This window comes from Neopsephotus bourkii, unplaced genomic scaffold, assembly GCF_033783945.1.
Source record: "Neopsephotus bourkii isolate Nb327-2 ecotype Australia unplaced genomic scaffold, CSIRO-AGI_Nbou_v1 NB_1825, whole genome shotgun sequence".
NCBI classification, from domain to species: domain Eukaryota; kingdom Metazoa; phylum Chordata; class Aves; order Psittaciformes; family Psittacidae; genus Neopsephotus; species Neopsephotus bourkii.
The window spans coordinates 228733-251515 of NW_026902298.1; the positions used below are offsets into that span (position 1 = coordinate 228733).

General features: G+C 45.2%; 1 protein-coding gene across 3 annotated transcripts in view; it reads right to left on the reverse strand.

Annotated features, from left to right (window-relative positions):
- Nucleotides 1–22783, reverse strand: part of NARS2 (asparaginyl-tRNA synthetase 2, mitochondrial) — a 60479-nt gene that overhangs the window by 30347 nt on the left and 7349 nt on the right. For 2 of the 3 annotated variants that reach the window (XM_061343287.1, XM_061343286.1), the window contains exons 5-6: nt 19692–19772; nt 9674–9774 (exon numbers count right to left, since the gene is read on the reverse strand). In XM_061343287.1, the coding sequence (XP_061199271.1) occupies nt 9674–9774; nt 19692–19772 (182 nt within the window). The remainder of the gene's footprint in view (nt 1–9673; nt 9775–19691; nt 19773–22783) is intronic. The other variant, XM_061343288.1, reaches the window with a different exon arrangement.

Genomic DNA, 22783 nt, shown 5'->3' on the forward strand with positions numbered 1-22783 from the left:
TCACCCTTATTTCACACACTACTAAACCCCTTTTCAGAAGCAGCTCCTCTCCCCCTTTGAGAGCTTTACACCACGCAGAACGGAAGCTCATTTCATTTGAACTCGTTGACAATTCATTACTGAGGCAGTGATAGAAACCAATAGAGAAGTATAAAGGAGCTGTGCCCAAAGCTGCTCAAAATCACTGTTAATTAAACTCACACAATGTTTGTAGGCTCGAGCATCTCTGCCTTTTTACACTGCAATCCCAATATAATTAATTGTACTGAAAGTTCCCAAGCCAGGAATGGATTTGTGCTCCTTTTCTGAGCCAGGACTCCATGCTGCTACCGGCGTAATAAAGACTTATTTGTGCTGTCGAACCAAGGGGATAGAACTCAGAGCAAGGCTATTAATCAAGAAGATGCAATCCCTGCACAGTCAGCTCACAGCCTATGCCAAGGTCACACCACATTGTAGTGACACAGCTGGAGGCAGAAGCTGCTTGCTCTGACTCAGGGTTAAGAACTAAACCACACCAGCACACGCTACCCATTTGTACGGTGCCCTCCTGCTCACCCCAAAATACAGGTGTCTGCAGAAACACACGTGGAGTGATTACCTGACAAGGACTGCAGATCAGACTGAAAGTGGTGCCAAATCTTGCATACAGTGTGTTCCCCCCACATCATCCTTCACCAACCTCCCAATCATGCACACAAATGTAGATGAAGAAGAGACAGCTCCTTAAGGGGGGACCTTAGAGCAGCTCCAGTGCCTAAAGGGGCTACAGGAAACCTGGAGAGGGGCTTGGGACAAGGGCCTGTAGGGACAGGCCAAGGGGAATGGCTTGAACCTGCCCAAGGGGAGACTGAGCTGAGCTCTTAGGCAGAAGCTCTTCCCTGTGAGGGTGCTGAGGCGCTGGCACAGGGTGCCCAGAGAAGCTGTGGCTGCCCCATCCCTGGCAGTGTTCAAGGCCAGGTTGGACACAGGGGCTTGGAGCAAGCTGCTCCAGTGGAAGTGGTCCCTGCCTGTGGCACAGGTTGGAGCTGGATGAGCTTTAAGGTCCCTTCCAACCCAAACCAGTCTGGGATTCTATGAAACAGCAGTTTGTAATGCAAGGACAAAATGACACATGATGTCAGCAGAGGAGGAAAGGAGAACAAGGTGACCCTAAAGCCCAGGAGATCAGCTTTGTCAGCCACATTTTCCTTTCCCTCAGGAAAGGAAGAAATTAATAAAGTGAGCCATCTGATTTAATTCTGCTCTGTTCTAGCATGACCATATTCATTTGGAGCATGGAGGACCTACCTGCTCCATCAACATAAGTAGATGACATTGCTGTGCTGCCAGGAGACACCAGTTGGCTGCAGTGCTTGAGCCCAGTACAACTGGGGTTGCTGAGGGATGCTGAAAACTGCATGTTGAAAGATATTCTGGCCCCATTCACAAAACCACAAGCACACAGACAACAATTCAAATACACTGATCCAATGCCTCCAGGGTCTAGTTTTTGGAAGAGCTGGAAACCCAGAGCTCCTAATGCTGCCAGTGAGGTACAGGTACTCAGCAGTCTGGAGAAGAGGAAAAGCGTTTCGTATCATTAAGCAGGATAGATTGTGCTAAAACAAAACTTCAGAGTTGGCCAGAGATACCTGCTTTTTAGCCTCAGTGTAAAAATAATACTCCCATTACTATTGTTAGGTGGCTTGGATTTTGCACAATAAAAACCCCAGACTGGTTTGGGTTGGAAGGGACCTTAAAGCTCATCCAGTTCCAACCCCTGCCACAGACAGGGACACCTTCCACTAAAGCAGCTTGCTCCAAGCCCCTGTGTCCAACCTGGCCTTGAACACTGCCAGGGATGGGGCAGCCACAGCTTCTCTGGGCACCCTGTGCCAGCGCCTCAGCACCCTCACAGTAAAGAACTTCTTCCTTATATCTAACCCAAACTTCCCCTGTTTCAGTTTGAACCCATCACCCCTTGTCCTATCACTATAGTCTCCAATGAAGAGTCCATCCCCAGCATCCTTGTAGCCCCCTTCAGACACTGGAAGCTGCTCTGAGGTCTCCACACAGCTTCTCTTCTCCAGGCTCAACAGCCCCAACTTTCTCAGCCTGTCTCTGTACAGGAGCTGCTCCAGCCCCTGCTCATCCTCGTGGCCTCCTCTGGACTTGTTCCAACAGCTCCATGCCCTTATGTTGAAGACACCAGAACTCCACACAGTGCTGCAATTGAGGCTGAACAGGCAGTTGGGGGATTCAATTTCATACAGCAAAAAGGGGTTTAAAAGATTCCTCACTGAACAGGCCACCTCTGTCTGCCCTCTGAGGATGTGAGATGAGAAAAGCTGCATCTTGACATCGAGTGTTGTAGTAGGGTGTGAGGCTCAGGCCTGGGCAGCAGAGCTGGTGTGCTGTGTGCTGAGTTTTCAACTCGTGCTGCAATGAGATGGGACTGCGCTTCCTTTTGTAAGCAGCCAAAAATAAATACATAAATTAAAGGAAAAAAACATACTGTCTAAGTTCCCAGACAGGGATTGGGAAGTGCCAACTTCCCCTCCAGCCGGTCAGACTGAAGCAATGCAGCAGTTTCCCTTCCTGCAACCTCCAATGAGTCCTACTATGCCTGCAAGGTCTTGTGAAAAGCATCACCCTCCTCCCATGTTCCAGGACCAGCTCCCACCCTGCCACATCCTCTGCTCCAGCTTCAGCAGCAAGAAAAGGAGAAGATGGGACAAGGATCCTGCCCAGGTCATCCACCTCTGCCTGAATATAATCCAGGCACATCTGAGCTATTAACAATGTGACCCATCTACCATAATTATCTGGCAAAACACCTGCATTTTCTTCATTAAACCTCACAGCACACCTAGACACTGAGGTGTTGGTTTACAGATGGTAGGAGATGAGGGGAAAAAGGAGACAAAGAAAATAGGTACTCAGAGCCATATAGTGTCTTCTGCCCCAGGCTCAACGATCTCATCAACCTGTGTCCTCTGCCCTTTTATGTGACACTGGTGTATTTTATTCTCAGTGGAGTCTTCTTTTGTCCTAGTTTTGGTATTGTTATTTCTAATTAAAGTGAATAAAACAACAAATTTTGGTGTTTTATATAATAATAAACATTTATTAAGTAATAATAAACACTAACAAACCTCAAGTTGGGCTGATGAAAGCTGTCAGAAGTACTTAAGCATGTTTTCAGATAACCATTGCCCACAGCCCGAGTAGCAGAGAGCTTCTACAAAGGAGTAATACGAAATGCTTCAAAGCTTGAAATAAAACAGGGAGCAAAGATGGTTTTGAAATCTCAAGTCATCCCAGGGACTTCTATTTTAAGGCATAAAAATGCATTACCAACTTGGGGGGGGGAGAGGGCAATTGCGTTAAACCTTTGTCCTCTCAGAGCAGAAAAAACATTTCCTCCAGAAATTGCATTATAATACCCACAAATAGGATTGTTTTTAAAGTGAATTTATTTTTCAGATGGGCACTGCAACTACAAACTCTATAAATATGAATCACAGCAAGAAAGCGCACCGGAGTGTGCATTGTGGCACAAAGAGAGTCACAGTTCAGGCAACTTAGAAAGTTTGGGTGTTGTTACTTAAACTCTCCAAGGCCTCAAATTAGATTCCCAGACTGGTTTAGGTTGGAAGGGTCCTTAAAGCACATCCAGTTCCAACCCCTGCCACAGGCAGGGACCCCTTCCACTGGAGCAGCTTGCTCCAAGCCCCTGTGTCCAACCTGGCCTTGAGCACTGCCAGGGATGGGGCAGCCACAGCTTCTCTGGGCACCCTGTGCCAGCGCCTCAGCACCCTCACAGGGAAGAGCTTCTGCCTAAGAGCTCAGCTCAGTCTCCCCTCGGGCAGGTTCAAGCCATTCCCCTTGGCCTGTCCCTACAGGCCCTTGTCCCAAGCCCCTCTCCAGCTTTCCTGCAGCCCCTTTAGGCACTGGAGCTGCTCTAAGGTCTCCCCTTCAGGAGCCTTCTCTTCTCCAGGCTGCCCCAGCCCAGCTCTCTCAGCCTGGCTCCAGAGCAGAGCTGCTCCAGCCCTCACAGCAGCTCCATGGCCTCCTCTGGCCTCGCTCCAACAGCTCCACGTCCCTCTTGTGTTTAGGGCTCCGGAGCTTATAATATAAAAATCCTGACTGTAAAAATCAAGTACAGGTAGCAACAGCAGGAGAGGTTTTACATTCGTTTGGTGAAAGGTGGCACCAGCCTGGTCTTCTTTCCACATGTTTCTATGAAAATACAGGGCATACAGCCCAAGACACTGCTAGGATTGCATTCAGCCCTTCAGTATCCAGCCCATTCAGGGACACCTCATACCAAACCATGTCCAACCTGGCCTTGAACACTGCCAGGGATGGAGCATTCACCACTTCTCTGGGTAAAGGAATTTCCTGTTTCCCCCTCTCAAAAAAGCAGAGCAGGGGACAGGACCAACAGCATATCTATGAGAACTGCAACCTTCACCCAGCATAAGTGACCCTAAGTTGAGGTTTGCACCTACCGAGTTCATATATTCGGCCCCTTAGTAACACAGAATCATTATCAATCCCTGCAGCAGCCATGAACCAGACTGAAGCCTGTGGTAATTGATTAAAACCAGACATGTCCCAGTTGCTTTTTATAGCTCCCATTAAGTGTCAGCCTAATTAATGGAAGTTAGTGCTAATTATAAGAGTCTGTGTCGTGAGTCAGCCTCAACCAAACGTTGTGCAATAAATGCCAGAGAGGGGCTTTTTCTTTTTTCTCCAGGCATCCAAGATAAATAATTACACTTATTTTGTCTACTTCTTAGCAACAAGAATGTTACACAACTGGACATCATTCCTGCAGCTGCATTCAGAAGGATTTCCAATGGTACAATGGAGAGCAAATATTTGCTTAAAGACAATGCAATCTGTTCCATCATTAGCAAGTCATTCTGGAGTCAGATTTTAAGGCTGTGCTTGCCAGGCTGCTGACATTGAAGCTTCAAACACACCTCTCTTCAGCTCTGCAGGGTTTTCTTGAACACCAACAATGACAGCTGTCTCCATCTCCTCCATTTAAAAAGTGGGAGCAGCGTGATCTCAGTATATTCTTTAACCAACAGGAAATTCACTGCATTCAGCTCTCAGCAAACTCAGGCAGACACAGGCAAAATGGTCTGGATGTGTAAGATTGTTTTAACACCTCTCTGCAACCAGAAAACTCAGCTGAAGGACTGCAGAGAGTATCAGGAATAGGCAGAAAATCCATGCTGGTTTGGAAATCAAGGGCATGTGCTTGAGGAGGGAGGAATGGGATTAATTATATTTCAATTAAGCCATGTTTAATAGCTAGATGTGAACAGGCAGATGTGAGTATGAAAGGCTGAGATTAAGTTAGGCAGAAAAATATAGGTCCTGGGGAGAGATGCTGAAATGAAAGTGAACTAGAGAGAAAATTCACCATGAGGGTCTTGTGGATGAGACTGGTGGAGAGGAAAATGAGCATTAAGACAAGAATAAACTTGTGAGGACAGAATGACTCAGGCTGGAAGGGAGCTCAGGAGATCACTGGTCCAGTCTTCTCTTCAAAGCAGGGTCAGCAAGAAGGCCAGACCAGGCTGCTCAAGGCTTTATCTAGCTGAGTCTTGAAAACCTCTAAGGATGAAGAGTGCACAGTGATGCTCAGCAAACCTTTCCAGTGCTTGACTGATCTCTTGGTGACTTTCCCCACACTACATCCACTCAAAACTTCTCTTGCTTCAACTCTGGAGCAAGGTGCCCCTGCCCATGGCAGGGGGCTGGAACTGGATGAGCTTTAAAGGTCCCTTCAACCCAAACTGAATGGATTAGAATCCCCCTGAAGGCCTGATAAAAGAAACAGAGCTAGGGTAGAAGGCAGGGAATGAAGAGATGACTCATTCTGTGATTTAGGGAGGGGATAGCCCCCAGAGGCTTTAGGAAGAGCAATTTTAGTTAAACCTATGATGCAAAAGGCAGAACAGACAGTGCATGGGATGAAACGTGGCACAAGGAAAAGCAATGCAAAACAACGATGTAAGCTATGAGCAAGAGGGGTTGAAGGGAGAGGAGCAGGTTGAGCTTGTGGGAGGTGCAGATGGGTGAAAGGAGCAAAAAACAAACACTAAAACCAGAGTAAATACAGCCACCGAGCTGCACTTCTTGGCAACACTTGGTTTTGGCTGTCTCCAATAGGCCTCTGAATCATCTTCAGCTGTCACAAGCCCTCCAGCCTAGTTCAGGTCCCCAAAGAGGCCTTTATCCTCACCAAAGGATCACTGGGCAAGGAAATACCACAAGGACTTCACAGTAAACCAATGACATTTAAATCCAGTTATCAGGACACACACAGTCCTACAAGCTGCTACCACATACACTCGTTACTGACTCAGCTGAGACTAAAACTGAAGGGGACAGTTGTATGAGTGAATAAAGACTTTTTGGAGACCTTAAAGAGCCTACAGATTTACAGCTGACAATGACTCAGACACCCTGAGCAGCCAACCAAGATGCTGTCACTGCAAAGATGATGTACAATGAAATGCCAAGTTGTGCCAATTAGGCCATTCGTGTCATGCTGAGAGATAGAAAGAACTTCTCTGACTTTGCCTTCAATAGGAAGCATACAGCACAGCAGACAGAGAGTGAGTGCAGGAACACTGCTCTCCACACCTCTCCTCATGGAAAAAGGATGACGAGGGGACTGGAGCACCTCCCATGTGGAGACAGGCTGGAAAAGTTTGGGCTGTTCAGCCTGGAAAAGAGAAGCTGCGTGGAGACCTCAGAGCAGCTTCCAGTATCTGAAGGGGGGCTATAGGGAGGAACTGTAGAGGCAGGACAAGGGGTGATGGGTTCGAACTGAAACAGGGGGAGTTTAGACTGGATATAAGGAAGAAGTTCTTTACTGTGAGGGTACTGAGGCACTGGAATGGGTTGCCCAGGGAAGTTGTGAATGCTCCATCCCTGGCAGTGTTCAAGGCCAGGTTGGACGGAGCCTTGGGTGCCATGGTTTAGTGTGAGGTTTCCCTGCCCATGGCAGGGGGTTGGAACTGGACAATCTTAAGGTCCTTTCCAACCCTAAGTATTCTATCATCTTATGATTATAAATGGCTCAATATTCTCTCTGTTATCAGGAATGGCACCAAGCAACCCTGCCATAAAATAGAGCTCTGAGCCCTGGACAACCCACTGGCATGTGTACTCAGGTACACATTGCAGATGAACCCTCAGCAAGGACAGCAGAAGACCAGGTTCCAGATACATCTGCTAAGTCTTCCCCTTGCCCAGCCTTTTCCAACCACAGCTTTAACTTTACAAAGCTCATGAGCAGCCTCCAAGCTAATTCCAGAGATGACTGCCAAGCTTTCTGTTTCCTACCACATAAACACCATGGACAAATGCCTCCCTGCCTCTCATACCTATCCTGCTTCACCCCTGCACGATCTGTCTCTGTGCTCCCATGCCCCACAGCAAGTCACAACAGGATTACAGGCTAAGACTGGATGGGGAAAGGGCTCCAAGCATTCCTACCTTGCTCTCTTCCCACAGATTCTCAGGGAGCAGTTGCTCCTGAAAGCCTGCAGCAACTTAACCTTTCATTTAAGCTAAACAACAGTTCCTTTTCTAGGCAGGAAAAACTCTGTCTGGCTAAAACAAAGGGTAAATTGCACAGGACCAAATCCAAACCACATAAATCTTCACTGTTTTGGCTGCTTTGTTTATTGGGAAGACCAGAATATTTCTGTTTTGGGGGCAGAAAGCCTCCCACATCCATTGCAACACATTCATTTGCCAAGCAGCTCTGGTTCCTATTACACACTTACATTCTTTGATAATGTAGGAGTCCCATTCACAGAGTATGACCCAGCTTGATAACCACAGGTAAAACCTTCACAGATCTAAAGGGCTTCACAGCATTTAGAGGGTTAATACTGTGATGCATCAGTATGGTGCTTCTGCATCTAGAAGAGCTTGATCTATTTTTGCAGACTGAAAGGATTGAATACCACTTGAGCTATAGGGTCAACAGCTCAGTGTGCTTAAATAAAGGAGCAGGTTCACAGAGTTATACCCCATTATGAATAATCACATCTATATTTAGATGGCACCATTTAAAATGCCTGTAAGAACAACATGCTACTGTAAAATAGGAACATTAAGATTAACGTCCTGTACTGCACACTGAAGAGCATTGATTTATTTTTACCTATCCTTAGAGGCCAAGGTGCACCTGAGTGATATCAATGGAAAATGCATTTACCAGGCAAGTCTTGCATCTGCCCAGTTCAGCCTTCACTCCATCCCAGAGCAGGCTGTGTGCTATTTAAAGGGAAGAGACTGATGTAAGAGAGTGAGATTGTATTTCAAGTTAATCATTACAATCCCTAGTTTTGCTCTGGACTTACTTGATTTGCAGAATTACATCTTTCAGTAAAGGTCACAGCATTTGACAGTCAATTAAATCCTACAGGTACAAATCCATGTCATCCCATCTTCTTTCAGGGACACACAGACTCCACCACCCTCCAGTTAAACAAACCTCCTCATTAGCTTTCCCCAGCTAATGGCTGAGATGACACATCAGCCTGTCGCTGCCAAGTGACCTGTGCTTCGGTCACAGCAGCCAGGGCACCACATGTTAAACATCCTGTCCAGTGAGAACCTTTAGCTGGAGCATGGCAGCAAATGATAACCATCTAGGTGGTCTGAGACAGGGTCTCAGAGAGAACAAACCAGGCAGAAAACAGCTTTCTGAAGACATTTGTACCTTTTGATTTCTACACAAAACTCACACTTTGAACTGCAGCTATTTACCAGCAGCCAACTGAACTGTGCAACAGTGATTAAATAAAACCCATTAGCTCTCAACAGTGGATATGATGCACAGTTAACACTATTAGAAACATTCATCAGAACCTCTTCATCAGGGGTTGTAGTGATAGGACAAGGGTTGATGGGCTCAAACTGACACAGGGGAAGTTCAGGGTGGAGATAAGGAAGAAGTTCTTCACTGTGAGGGTGCTGAGGCGCTGGCACAGGGTGCCCAGAGAAGCTGTGGCTGCCCCATCCCTGGCAGTGTTCAAGGCCAGGTTGGACACAGGGGCTTGGAGCAACCTGCTCTAGTGGAGGGTTTCCTTGCCTGTGGCAGGGGTTGGAAATGGAGAAGCTTTAAGGTCCCTTCCAGCCCAAACTATCCTATGATTCTATTCTATGATAAAACATCAAGTGTAAATGCGATGAAACAGGAGAAATGAGAATTGGCAGAAGGAAGAAACACAACAGGAAGACTGAAGAAGACAGAAGAAAGAAGCTTTGGAGAAAAGGAGTAAAGAGGAAAGGAACATGGTAACTAAAAAGAAAGAGCTTTTCTTGCTGAGATATGCCAGATATGAACAACAGCAAAAAGACATTTAAGGTATTACAGTGATTAGCAACAATCCTACAATCATTCCCATAAAGGTTAAGTTTCCATCCAATATTCCCAATTCACAGCAAGCAGCAGATTCCTAGTATTTAAAACTAGTTGATAAACCAGAATTAAAAAGCAGTCTGATTTTGCCCTGCCTCTCACACCATCATCCAGCCACGGCTACTCTACTGGTTTCTGGCACACATAGGGCAGTTATCCAATGGATACCAATGGGGCAAAGTCAAGATCCCTGAGATCAAGCTAAAACCTTCTCATTTTACTCACCCTGCCATCACTTCCAAATGGAGCTGGCCAGAAACAGTCAGGAAAGCAGGTACGTTGAAGAAATGGGTCTTTTCTGCAGATTCCTTTGCCTCATTTGCCACCTGTAAGTCAAACCAATGAACAAGAAGTCAGCCCATCAGTGTTTCATTAAAAATCACAGCTCCTGGCTTATTTCCCCTATTTTCTCTCCGGAAATTCCATGGGATTCAACCCAGACACTGCTGAGATGGAATCCAACAGTGTGGGAGGTCACAACACAACACTCCCCCTCTTTACTCAGACTGGCTCTAAAACCTTCTCAAGCAAAACACATCAAGATAAAGCATTCCTCAGGACTTCTCTTTCTAGGGGTCTCACACAAGGATGCGTCTATGTAATGAAAAGCCTATTTTAAGTGGGAAACACTACAGCTCCCAGTTCCACAATGACTCATGAGGACATGGGTTGTGGGCATCACAACAACTTGAAGAACAGGTTTGTGAACTGCAGCACATACCCCCAGTGTCACCAGCACAGCTTGGACACATAAGGACAGAGGGAGGATACACAGTTCTCTCATACGTTTCTCAAACTAACAGGGATTGTTAACTGGATCCCCAGTTATATCCATTCAGGTTGAGTGGGAAGTAACCTAATATGACACAGCTTCATGGAGTTTACTGTTTCCCTATAACTTTGTGGGCAGCACAGAGTTCATACAAAGCTAAGAGAATCCGTGGCTCTTCACCTCTCATTCTTCACATGTGCGTATGTCAGGAGCTCTGAATTTTACTCAAGGAATTGTGTAACTTCTGTGTTTCACCATGGATGAGCTGAATTAGAAAAGCCATTGTAGAAAAGCAGGAGAAAACAAATGTAAAATCAAATGTCAGGAAGCACAGGGTGCCCAGAGAAGCTGTGGCTGCCCCATCCCTGGCAGTGTTCAAGGCCAGGTTGGACACAGGGGCTTGGAGCAAGCTGCTCCAGTGGAAGGTGTCCCTGCCTGTGGCAGGGGTTGGGACTGGAGGAGCTTTGAGGTCCCATCCAACCCAAACCACTCTGGGATTCCATATTCACCATTTTACAAGCAGGGATGAGAACAGGAGTGATAGAAATTAAGATTTTCTAGAGCGGCCTCGGATTTTTTGGCTCCCTTGTAAAGTAACACACATAGAATCATAGAATAGTTAGGGCTGGAAAGGACCTTAAGATCATTCAGTTTCAACCCCCTGTCATGGGCAGGGACACCTCACACTAAACCATGGCACCCAAAAGGCTCTGTCCAACCTAGCCTTGAACACTGCCAGGGATGGAGCATTCACAACTTCCCTGGGCAACCCATTCCAGTGCCTCACCAGCCTCACAGTAAAGGACTTCCTCCTTATATCCAGTCTAAGCTTTCCCTGTTTTAAGTTTTAACCCATTATCTCTTGTCCTATCACTACAGTCCCTAATGAAGATTCCCTCCCCAGCATCCTTATAGCCCCCTTCAGATACTGGAAGGCTGCTATGAGGTCTCCATGCACCTTCTCTTCTGCAGGCTGAACAGCAACTACATAGCTAAGGGCTCCATCTCTGCCTAGGGGTTTGGGAGCAGGTGAAGAAACCACATTCCATGTTTTTTGGAAATGCAGATACACAAAATGAAAATCCCTATGAAATATATGATGAAGAACATTTTGCCCAGCAATGAAAGAAGGATGCCATTCTATCAACCTGGTGTCCAAATATAAGCAGTGATTTTCACTCATTCCTATCAAGATGGGCAACCTGATCTAGGTTGCTCCAGTTGAAGATCTTGCCCACTGCAGCAGGGTTAGACTAGGTGAACTTTGAAGATCCCTTCTGACCTAAGGTGTCCTATGATAAGATGAAGAATGAGGGGGAAGGGAGAAATCTCCATCATGTTGAATTTTGAAACTTCACACGGCATTGCCTTCAAAATCCAGTTTCAAGTCTGATGATAAAATGGAGGAGCATTTTCCACATCAGGTGCCTCAACTTTTAGGAAAGACTTCTCAAACCACTGTTATTTCCTTTTCATGGGCAAACGAATTTGTTTCCATTGCAAAAAGACAAAGAGTAATCAGAACAAAGAGGAATGCAACATCCTCTTTAGACTTGTTATTCAGGCTTCAAGAAAAGCAGAATTGAGACAATACAGAGTTGGAACCATCACAGGTTACGCATCATACAGGCACTGAAGAACAAACTATGTTTCATGTTGGCTTTTGCATGTTTTTTCAGATCACCAGATATTTTCAGCATAAAAACCAGGGAGTAATGGAAAATTTAACAAGTTGAGTGTTTCATGGTGAAAAAAGCTCTAAAAACCAAAGTGCCTGTAAAGGAATAGTATATTTTTGGGTTTTAATTTACAGGCACAAAAGCAAAAAACAGAAGACCTCCGTGTCAAGCACTTTGAAAGTAATTTGAGCACAAGGACTGAGCTTCACCATCACCCTGCCAGAACCAAGCTGACCACAAGACATGGAGCACACATGGCAAACAGAATCATAGAATCAACCAGGTTGGAAAAGATCTTTGAGATCATCCAGTCCAACCATTCCCCAGCACTGCCAAGGCCACCACTAAAGCATGGCACTAAGGACCTTGCCTACATGGCAGTACAAGAGAGGGGATCCCTCCCCTCTGCACAGCACTGGTGGCTCATGAAGATCACTGGATGAAGTGCTTGCTTCCCCAGTACAAGAGGGATATGGACATACTGGAGTGAGTCCAGCAAAGGACCAAAAGATGCTTAATGGATGGGAGCATCTTCCATATGAGGAGAGACTGAGAAAGCCCTGGGACTATTCAGCTTGAAGAACAGAAGGCTCTCGGGGGACCTTATCCTTGTGCATAAATACCTGATGGAGGAGAATGAAGACGGAACCAGACTCATCTCAGCTGTGCTCTCTGGTAGGACAAGAGACAGTGACTTTATAAAATCACAGAATAGTTAGGGTTGGAAAGGACCTTAAGATCATCAAGTTCCAACACCCCTGCCATGGGCAGGGACACCTCCCTCTAAACCATATTACCCAAGGCCTCGTCCAACCTGGCCTTGACCTCTTTGACTTTACAAAGAGACACATGAAATTTCATCTGAAAACAAGAATAAGCCTTTCTTATTTGCTGTGAGGGTGATCAGACACTAGAACAGGTTGCTCAGAGAGGCTGCGAAGTCTCCAGCTGGAGAGATAAACTTAACAGCACATAGTCCTGGAAAACTTGCTCTAGCTGCTTGTCTGAGCACAGTGAAATGGATGAGATGCTCTCTAGAGGTCACAATTTTTGACTTTTAAAAAACCATGAAGATAAATGAGTTTTTTGCTTCATTTTTTTCTATATTTCAATGTCATCCCTAAGCTTTGGAGGAGTCAAAGGTTCAGGAGCAAGACAGAAAGAAATTTCAAAGCTAATTTGATGAATCCTTTCTTCTGAGATAAGTCTGAAATAAAATCATAGAATAGTTAGGGTTGGAAAGGGCCTTAAGATCATCCAGTTCCAATCCCCTGCCACGGGCAGGGACACCTCGCACTAAACCATGGCACCCAAGGCTCTGTCCAACCTGGCCTTGAACACTGCCAGGGATGGAGCAGCCACAGCTTCCCTGGGCAACCCATTCCAGTGCCTCAGCACCCTCACAGTAAAGAACTTCTTCCTTATATCCAATCTAAACTTCCCCTGTTTCAGTTTTAACCCATCACCCCTTGTCCTATCACTACAGTCCCTCATGAAGAGTCCCCAGCATCCTTATAGGCCCCCTTCAGACACTGGAACGCTGCTCTGAGGTCTCCACGCAGCTTCTCTTCTCCAGGCTGAACAGCCCCAACTTTCTCAGCCTGGCTCCATACAGGAGGTGCTCCAGTCCCCTGATCGCCCTCGTGGCCTCCTCTGGACTTGTTCCAACAGCTCCATGTCCTTTTTATGTTGAGGACACCAGAACTGCACACAATGCTCCAAGTGAGGACTCAAACACCCACTTTTCAATGTGTACTTCCTAGGAGTTATGCTGAGTGTTACTAGCTCAGCTAAGCATTGCACCACCTCCAACCATTCGACTCCTCAACTTAGTTACAGGGATGTTGCTAAGCTCAGGCCTGTTTCATAGAATCACAGAATGGTTTGGGTTGGAAAAGACCTCAAGATCATCCAGTTCCAAGTCCCTGCCACAGGCAAGGACACCTCACACTAGACCATGTCGCCCAAGGCTCTGTCCAACCTGGCCTTGAGCACTGCCAGGGATGGAGCATTCACCGCTTCTTTGGACAACCTGTGCCAGTGCCTCATCACCCTCACAGACTGTTTGGCAGCCTTTGATATTCTACAACCTGCCATTTTCCCCAAAGAGTCTGAAAGTGTTGCTTTTGTTTTCAAAGAGCTCTTCTGCTCCTCTCAAAGATAAAAGAGAGGCTGCCAAAGCCTTCAGATCACAAGGCATCATAGCATCACACTAGAGGAAAGAGCAAGCTTGCCTTGTTCCACAGAGATCAATGAAAATATGACAATCTGTGGCTTGCTTCCTTTGTTTCATAGGTTTTGCAGCCCTAAAAAAACCCAAAGAACAAATCCCAAGGATGCAGAAACAGGCCCCTATTGTTTTCTTCAAATAAACCAAGAGTATCTGCTCAAAAACAATAAGGATATTAATAAAACATACAAACATCCACATGCCACAGCCCCAGAGCCATGGCCAGAACAGTAGAGAGAAGGACCATGTACCATTCCGGCTCCTCCTATTGCCAATTTAGCTTTGCTACATTCCTCATTCCACCAGTGAAAAATCCCACCTAATCCTGCAAGCTGCAACTTCTAAACAAGGAGAAAGAGGCAGATTGGGAGCAGGGAAAGAACAGAAGGGATCAGCCATGAAATCTCCACGCTTCCCCGCAAACCCACAAACAGGATACAGCTGTCTGCAGGAGCTGGGGCTCGGTTTATTTATAATGCCTTTGTGTCATTTTTCATTCTCCAAATCAGATGGAATCCCAGGGAGGGAGAAGGAAAACAGACACAACAGCGAGGGACTGAAGGAAGAGTGTGAGAAAGTCTAGAGCTCAACTGGGCTTAGAAACTGCAGCCAGTTTGAGAGGCCACTGAGAGATCCCAGATGCACATCTGCTTTGTGAGCAGCTCCTACATGGCTTCCAACAGAAGATGAAGAGAAGGTGAATGTTACTTCCTCATCACCATCCAATCGCTTCTCCACAGCTGCCCACCTCCTCTGCCTCATTTTGAGACAGAAAGCTTGATGCACAGGGGTTGTGAGCTGCAAAAGACAATCCATTTGCTATGCAGGGAGAACGAAGCATCTCCCGTTTCCTTCAGAAGGGACCCCTTCAGCAAGAAGGTATCCTGTAATCACCTTCACACATTCAAGCACAGGATCAGGCCACTGTTCTCAAGTGCCTCTGCCCCAGATTTATGCTCAGCCTTCTAGATCAAGCATGTTTCTTCATTATACACAACCATAACCACTGGTAGAAGATAAATAGTAAGTGATGCTATCCTTTCACTGCTGACTCCGAGATTGTTTTTCATGTCCATGATAAGCAAAACAAAGTGACAACATTGTGATGCTTTTATTTCAATTTGATGGACTTTTCTCCCACTTCCCAACCCCAAAATACCTATCTGGTAAATGATTAGGGGGAATAATGTGTTTGCTTTCAAGTTCCCTCCATTCCCTAGTCAAAAACGACCCAAAACACAATGGGGAAAGAGGAAGGGGAAATCTGTGTGAAACATTTTGGTGTCTTAGAATAAACATGGTACAAACACACTAGGATTCAACATCAACATCAAAAGCTTGTTGTTCTCATTCTAAATACAAGAACAACTGGATTTAGTACCTGTTTTGCTCTCCATCTCCTCAAATGGCTAATGATTTCATTTAAGAGGATTCCCTTTGATGTCAGTCTTGTACTACCATTTGCTAGAGGCAATTAGCTTCAGGAAGGCATAAACCATTTGTCTGTCTTTCAGATGCAAGCTAAACGCATGAGCTCTTAGGCAGAAGCTCCTCTCTGTGAGGGTGCTGAGGTGCTGGCACAGGGTGCCCAGAGAAGCTGTGGCTGCCCCATCCCTGGCAGTGTTCAAGGCCAGATTGGACACAGGGGCTTGGAGCAAGCTGCTCCAGTGGAAGGGGTCCCTGCCCGTGGCAAGGGTTGGAGCTGGATGAGCTTTAAGGTCCCTTCCAACAAAAACCATTCTATGGTTCTACGATGATGATCCTTTCAAATAATGAAATAGTCTGATCCAGACCCCGGATTTACTTAACCACCACCCAGATAATGAGATATGTGTGAGACAAGAGACAAGCCTGATACAGAGCACGTACCCTCTGCTGGAGCCAACAGGTAGAGTTTAGCAGTTCTTAGGCATAGGGCAATGTCCTGAGGAAGGAATATGGCCACAGGCAATACAAAACACATGTGAGACCTACTTTAAAGAGCTGTGAATGCCAATAGAGCTGCTGTGCTTGGTAAGTCACTGCACGCTGAGTTCTTCTAAAAGGCTGCATTGAAGCAGCAGGGGAAGTGGCTGTCCAGGGCCTCTTCACACAAGCTGGAGTGTCCTGGGCCAGAAAGACTCCTTAGAGTGTAGAGGAGCCTCCACTTCTCCACAGCAGCTGAAGACAGTCAAACAAGGAAACTTTCCAGGGAGCAAAGTGGAAAAGACAGAGAAAAAGACCCAGAAAACAGGGAGCCTTCAACACTGCAGACAGAGTGGGAGGCTACTGAAAATAGCAGGGCACAGACATGCAGCTGGGTTACAAAGGAAAGGCAGATTTCCTAGGAAGCAGCCCCAGAACGGGACTGGGTAGAGTTTCTTGCACCATACAAAGCTGCAAAGAATTTTAGACTTGAGAAGGAGAAAAAAGAAGAAAGGAAAGAATCTGCCCTGAAGTGCTGAGACTGCTGGTACAGGGGAACTAACTCAGATTAAGTTCAAAGGGCTGTCTCACCCTGCTGATCTACGTTCCCCCTCATTCCACTACAACTCAGCTTTCAATATTCAAAGCTCTTTTGGTGTTTTCAGTACATTTACTTCAAAGAGGGCAGCACAGGCAAGATGCTATCCCCCCCTTCCAAGGTTCCACCAAAGGCAGGGACCATCCAAGGTGCAGAAATCCACAGGCTGGTGCTGCTGATGTTCTCCATGTGGCATAGGGGCTGCCTGGCTGACCACTTGTGGTGGTGTCTCCTCAAACCTACGCTCTGCAGGTGTAGAAAGCCTCAATTGCAAAAGATGTCTTTGTAGTTCTTATGATTGACTTCTCTTTTCACATCTCCTCTGCTTACCATCCTCTTTCCACTGTTACATGATGGAAGTGTTTAGCTGAGTTGATTTGCCCAGCAGACAGGGAAGGGATTCTCCCCCAGCCCAAGCCCTACTATGGGAACATCCCAGCCAAAGCTATGCACAGACTAAGCAGTACACCCCAAACCAAACAAAGATAATAAGGAAGTTGAGTATATAAACAAACACAAATCCTACAGGATTAAGAGGTCTAGGAATCAAAGATCACAGGCCTTCAGAAAGCCTTTTCCTTCTAACTTAAGATACTTCTCCACCCCATCTCTTCAAGTCTCATCTAAAAACAGATTCCTCTTCACTTTCCACCATTTCCAAGGAATGCGGGGTCTGAGCAGCCCTCAGACATTAGTCACAGGATTACAATTGTGCCACTCAAGAGAAAGCAGCTATTAAAAGGCAGTGGTTCACAGCAAGCGCAAAAGCAGCCTCTGCTTGGGTCCTAAAGGCTTTTCAACCAAAGTTTTCACCTTATTCCACCTGCAGCAGGGCAGGAAAACTAGGGAGATGATCACTTTTACACACATAAATCAGAGCAGAAAAACCAACCTGTAAGTAGCAGGTGTACTGTAACTACTGTAAGTGCAGAAGCAATAGAATACCAATTTATATTCTAGTTGCAACTGGAGAATAGGTCTTAAAACTTGAAGTAGAGGATTTAAACATTTATTAAGCTGAAGAATGTAATATGCAGGTGGCTTTCACCATAATTCTTGGCTACTGCTCAAATATAAGTGGAACAGGAACTTACTTTGTTCCTTTGTCTGTTCAAGCAGGGAACTAAGAGCTACTTTAAAAGCGACTGAACAGAGCAGATGGAGAACGTTGTGATGGTTGATTAAAAGCATATAAAGATTCTGGGCTTGCTGCAGATACCACACCCTTATTTTTATGTCTGACACCCTTCTGTCATCCTTCTTTTTATATCTGGCAGCCTCACATGCATGGCCTAAAGCAGGCTTAATCTTCCCCAGATTCCACTCTCAAGAAGCACCATCACTGTAAAGTGGTCTCGGTCTCTGCTAGCCAAGACCAATTCCAACAGGGCTCTGCAGAAACAAACCCAAGTCCTAAACTAGGCCAGACAATGAAGTGGTACTTAAAGAAGAAACAGGAAATCAGGGAGAACTTGCCACTTCCAGGCAGCAAGTGGGTTTCTGAAGCCTTTTCTTTGTGGTATAGGCCATTTAACAGGATCTGGCTTGACACCTCTCAAGTATAGCCACCACTGCATTTCTCCAAGACAGGTATTACTTATACCTAAGCAATCACACTGAGAAAGAGCAAGGTATTTGCCTTTAACTGCCTATTTAGTGTTTATACAAGTTCTTATTATAATACAGCTTATACAAGTTTCAGGCTCACAATTTAGCACCTCACTCAACATGTGCATCAGTGCTTCTGTTACCACCAGCCACCTACGCTGTAGTCCTGCATCCTCTACAGCTTTCAAGTGGATACAATTTGTACCAAAGACGTAATACATGTACAGCTGCAAATTGTATAATGTTCTCATCATTAACTCTCACTTGTTTTCACATCTTAATTTACATGCAACAGCCTGGAACAAACCTTTGGTAGCTTTAAGGGATCTCAATTAAACCAGGAACAATTTGGCTAATCAAACTCTATTGTCCCAGCAAGCAAAAAGCTGAGCTGGGCTGGAAGGGAATCACTAGCAGTGCAGGTTAGACCTTGAGATCCTGAAGAGCCAGCACATGGAGGCTTTTTGTCTGCACAGAGTGGAAGACACAATCCTGCAACAAGCAACTGCTACCTCAACACTTTCTTTTGCTTACAGATGATTCACCAGCAAGGCTGGAGCCAATAAGCATAAGTGGCAATGGATGTAATTGTTTGAGACAGATGAGTGTATTTCAAATACACAAGTATAAAAGGCAGATGGAATATCTTATGATTCATGGAAGTAGGGGTTAGGAATCATGAGAGGTCTGTGGGGAAGATCTTTGTGGTTTAGCTGGATTTAAGTTCATGGGAGGTTTTGAACCAAGATGTAAAGTACTGTGTATAATGACAGATTGTGGCAGTACTTAGGTGGATGGAAGGGGTGACTTGGCAATGTTGAGGGAGAGTTCTAACATGCAACAGGAGTAGCATGTAGGAATAGATACACAGCTAGCAACCTGATCTAGCTGAAGATATCCCCGCTCATTGCAGTGGGGCTGGATTAGATGAAATATGAAGGTCCCTTCCAACCCAAACCATTCCATGATTCTCTGTGCAAGGGGTTTTAGGTATTGCTGACTTTAAGGAGTTATTTCATAATGAATTATAGCCTTGATTAAAAAGCTAAGAAATCTGTGTGTCATGGGCTATCCTGAATGTCCTATCCCATCTCTTGGCCTCTTATAATCACATCTTTCTGCTTAGTAAGATGTTCCACTTCCCTCTGTTATTCTCTGCTGAAAACTTCTCCACAGCACCAGGGACAGAAAAACTTCATCACTGCAAAAGGTGCTGTGTAATGTCCAAACCAGCAATAATAATAACAACAAGAATATAAAGCAATGTATCTGTTTAACTCTGTCTAAATTATCAGTTGAGGCAAAAGGACTGCTATATTAAAGATATATTCACAGGAGTACATAAAGGAGAAGTTTTTGCAAAGACAAACCTTTCTTCCAGCTTTCAGCGACTCCAGAACTGCTTTGCAAGCAAAAATCAAAATGAAACTTTCCACAACAAACCAACTTACCCCAATTTGAAAGAGCTCCCCAGCACCTTCACAGTCATTTGATGTAATTATGGGGGTATGAATATGCACGTAGCCGTTGTCCTGGAACAGACAGAACACTCATATTAAAGATACCAAATTCAAGGATAGCATCAACCGGCACACATCAAAACTCAGCTATCAGACTCCAACCAGGGCAGAGTTATCTGCTCTCTCAGTTAAGTTCTACCTTAATGGACAAAGGACTACCTAAATATTAGCATGATTTACAAATCCATGTTTACTACTTGTGCTTTTTCTTCCATGTTTCATAAAGAAATGAGATATATGTCATTACTATGGGGTTTTGCAACTGCCCATCTCCACTTCTTTCCCATTTCTTCTCACCTCCTCCAGTAACATTATATTTTTGGGCAGTTTCTATCAAATTCACCTCTATGGCCTCAATACTTCAGTTTCTTCCATGTTTTTGGAAGATGGTGGTTAGGTAGGGGATACTCTTGTAGTGTCCTCCACTAAGAGAAATAATCAAGTGTGTTAGGTAACACTGCATAGGAAAGAGACCTTAAGAACAGCCAACCACCACGAAAACATCAATTCCACCTCACATCATCTGAGATACTGAGGTCAAACTGATTTTGAGAGACAGGTTAGACCCTGGCTTGGTCATATTTTAGGTACCTGGAGAATTAATTACACATTCATGTAATAGTTCATAGATTCAGCAGAGGCCTCCAAGGCTGTATGAGGAAGGAACCCCTACTTTCTAGGTTTGTCTGTAGTGTAACCATGGCGTTTAAACCAGCTGCAACCCGATTTTCAGTGCATGGGTATATCAAGCCAACCTCAGACAGTCCCACACAGCATGCTAAGAGGCAAAACCAGGAATAGAACTCTACTGACCATCGCCTTCCTGATTTAATGTCACTCCAGAGATTACTGCTGGAGTACAGATCATACCTGTGCATGTCAAGGCGAACAAGAACCTAGAACAACCTGATTTCAGCTGTGAACAAGGGATTTGTTCTTCTCTCTTGCATCACTGTAACAAGGAAAACCCTTTAAAATCAGGGTGTGCCATGACACAGGCAATGATGTAACATAACCCATTGTCTATTTACTCAAAACACTGATAAAAAGGAAAAGTTTTTAAAAGCTTAGTTTCACAGCTTGTACCAGATTCATACAAACTGACCACTCACATGGTCCTGGTCCTTACCACCAGCTAGTTAAAAGGCTGGAAAGACAGGAGCAGTATTTATTGCCCGTCCTGAGAATCAAACTAAAACTACTTTGGACCAAAGAGATCATAAGGCCAGGCAATGCATTTTGTGGAAGTACTACAACACAAGAGGGAGCAAAGTCCCCACCATCAGCTCTATGCTACCTTGGTTACAGGTGAAAGACCTAAGCTTGCTCAGTGCCTGGCAGGAGCTCCTCACCTAGATCCAGGTACTACACAAGAAGTTTTGGAGCCAGCAGTACTGGCTTTGCCAGGGGAGGGTGGTTTCAGCCTATCAAAACCCAAATCTCTGCCACAATTCCAAGTGTACTCCAGAGATCTGCTGCTCATGGGCCTCCCAGCCCTACATGAGGTTTGGAAAATTGCCTAAAATCCTCAGGCAGTGGTAGGAGATGCTGCAAAGAAGCACATTTCACACAGAAGATCCCCTACACGCTTTGGAAAGGAATGTGAACTGCACAGGTCTCAAAGATGAGAAACCCATAAAAAGACTCCTGGATAATTCCCCTTACAAAAGCACCTAAAACACCTCAATATGACTCAAGTCCCATTACTGGTTCTGACAAACCTGGAAGTCAGTGGAAGTGTAAAGTGGAGGTTGCCATTCACATGGTGACTATTTCACTGTGTCTAGGAACAATGTGTCTATCCCACATGGACCACAAGACTCAGGAGAAGATTTAAAGATGACATTTTAGGCTTCAGCATCCAAACCAAAGGCATTTGGCATTAGACATTCACTGATGGAAATGAATAGGCTACAAATGTTTCTGAAGTTACAGCGAATCTAGATAATTTCAAGTGTGTATTAAAAAAACCTCCACTTACTTCCTTCCAGCATCAGGCTCTTCACAGCTCTGCACAGTGAAAACACTCAAAAGAATCACAGAATTGTTTGGGTTGGAAAGGACCTTAAGATCATCCAGTTCCAACCCCGTCATGGGCAGGGACGTTTCACATTAAACCATGTCACCCAAGGCTCTGTCCAACCTGGCCTTGAGCACTGCCAGGGATGAAGCATTCACAGCCTCCCTGGGCAACCCATTCCAGTGCCTCAGCTCCCTCACAGGGAAAAACTTTATATCCAACCAGAACTTCCCATTTCAGTCTGAACCCATCACCCCTTGTCCTATCACTACAGTCCCTGATGAAGAGTCCCTCTCCGCATCCTTGTATAATCCATTCTGATTATACTTCCTGGTTATGGTACGTTCTGCCACTGTCAAGCTGGAAACTGCAACATTTTGGGGATGAGGGCAAACAGTTTTGGTAGGTGGCAATTTAAAGGCAGTTTTCCTTCCATCAGAAATGGAGCAAACTACAGATGTTCCTTGTGAAAGGAGAGTCATGACATAAGTAACTGCAAATATCAGGTCTGAGACCAAATCTTCCTCATCCTTTTAAGTATAACTGTAGTGCAGTTGCTGATACTAAATTAATGATACTTTATATATTTTAATGCTGCTCAGCTCGTGAACATCTTGAACTGGAAGGTATGTCAGAGCTTGAACAGCAATTAATTTGAAGTAAACCCTCTATCACAGTAAGATGCTCTATCTGGGCTGCCTTCCTCGCCCATGTTTGAAATCACAAATGGTTGTAGGCAATGCCATCTAGTGGCTCCACACCAGTAAAGACTGCTGCCCAACAGAGCTGGGTTGTGTCTTTCCAGATAGCACAATGCTGAAACAACAGCAGCTTTACCTGACATGCTTATTCTATTAAGAAACTAATATCCAAATTACATAAAAGTCTCCCAAATACTATCCAGTTCCACACACATAATTTATAGAGCAAGCAAGCCTTCTTTGCCATGGCAGGAGACATGCACAAACATGTTTGGGACCAGAAAATAAACCCTAATGATTTT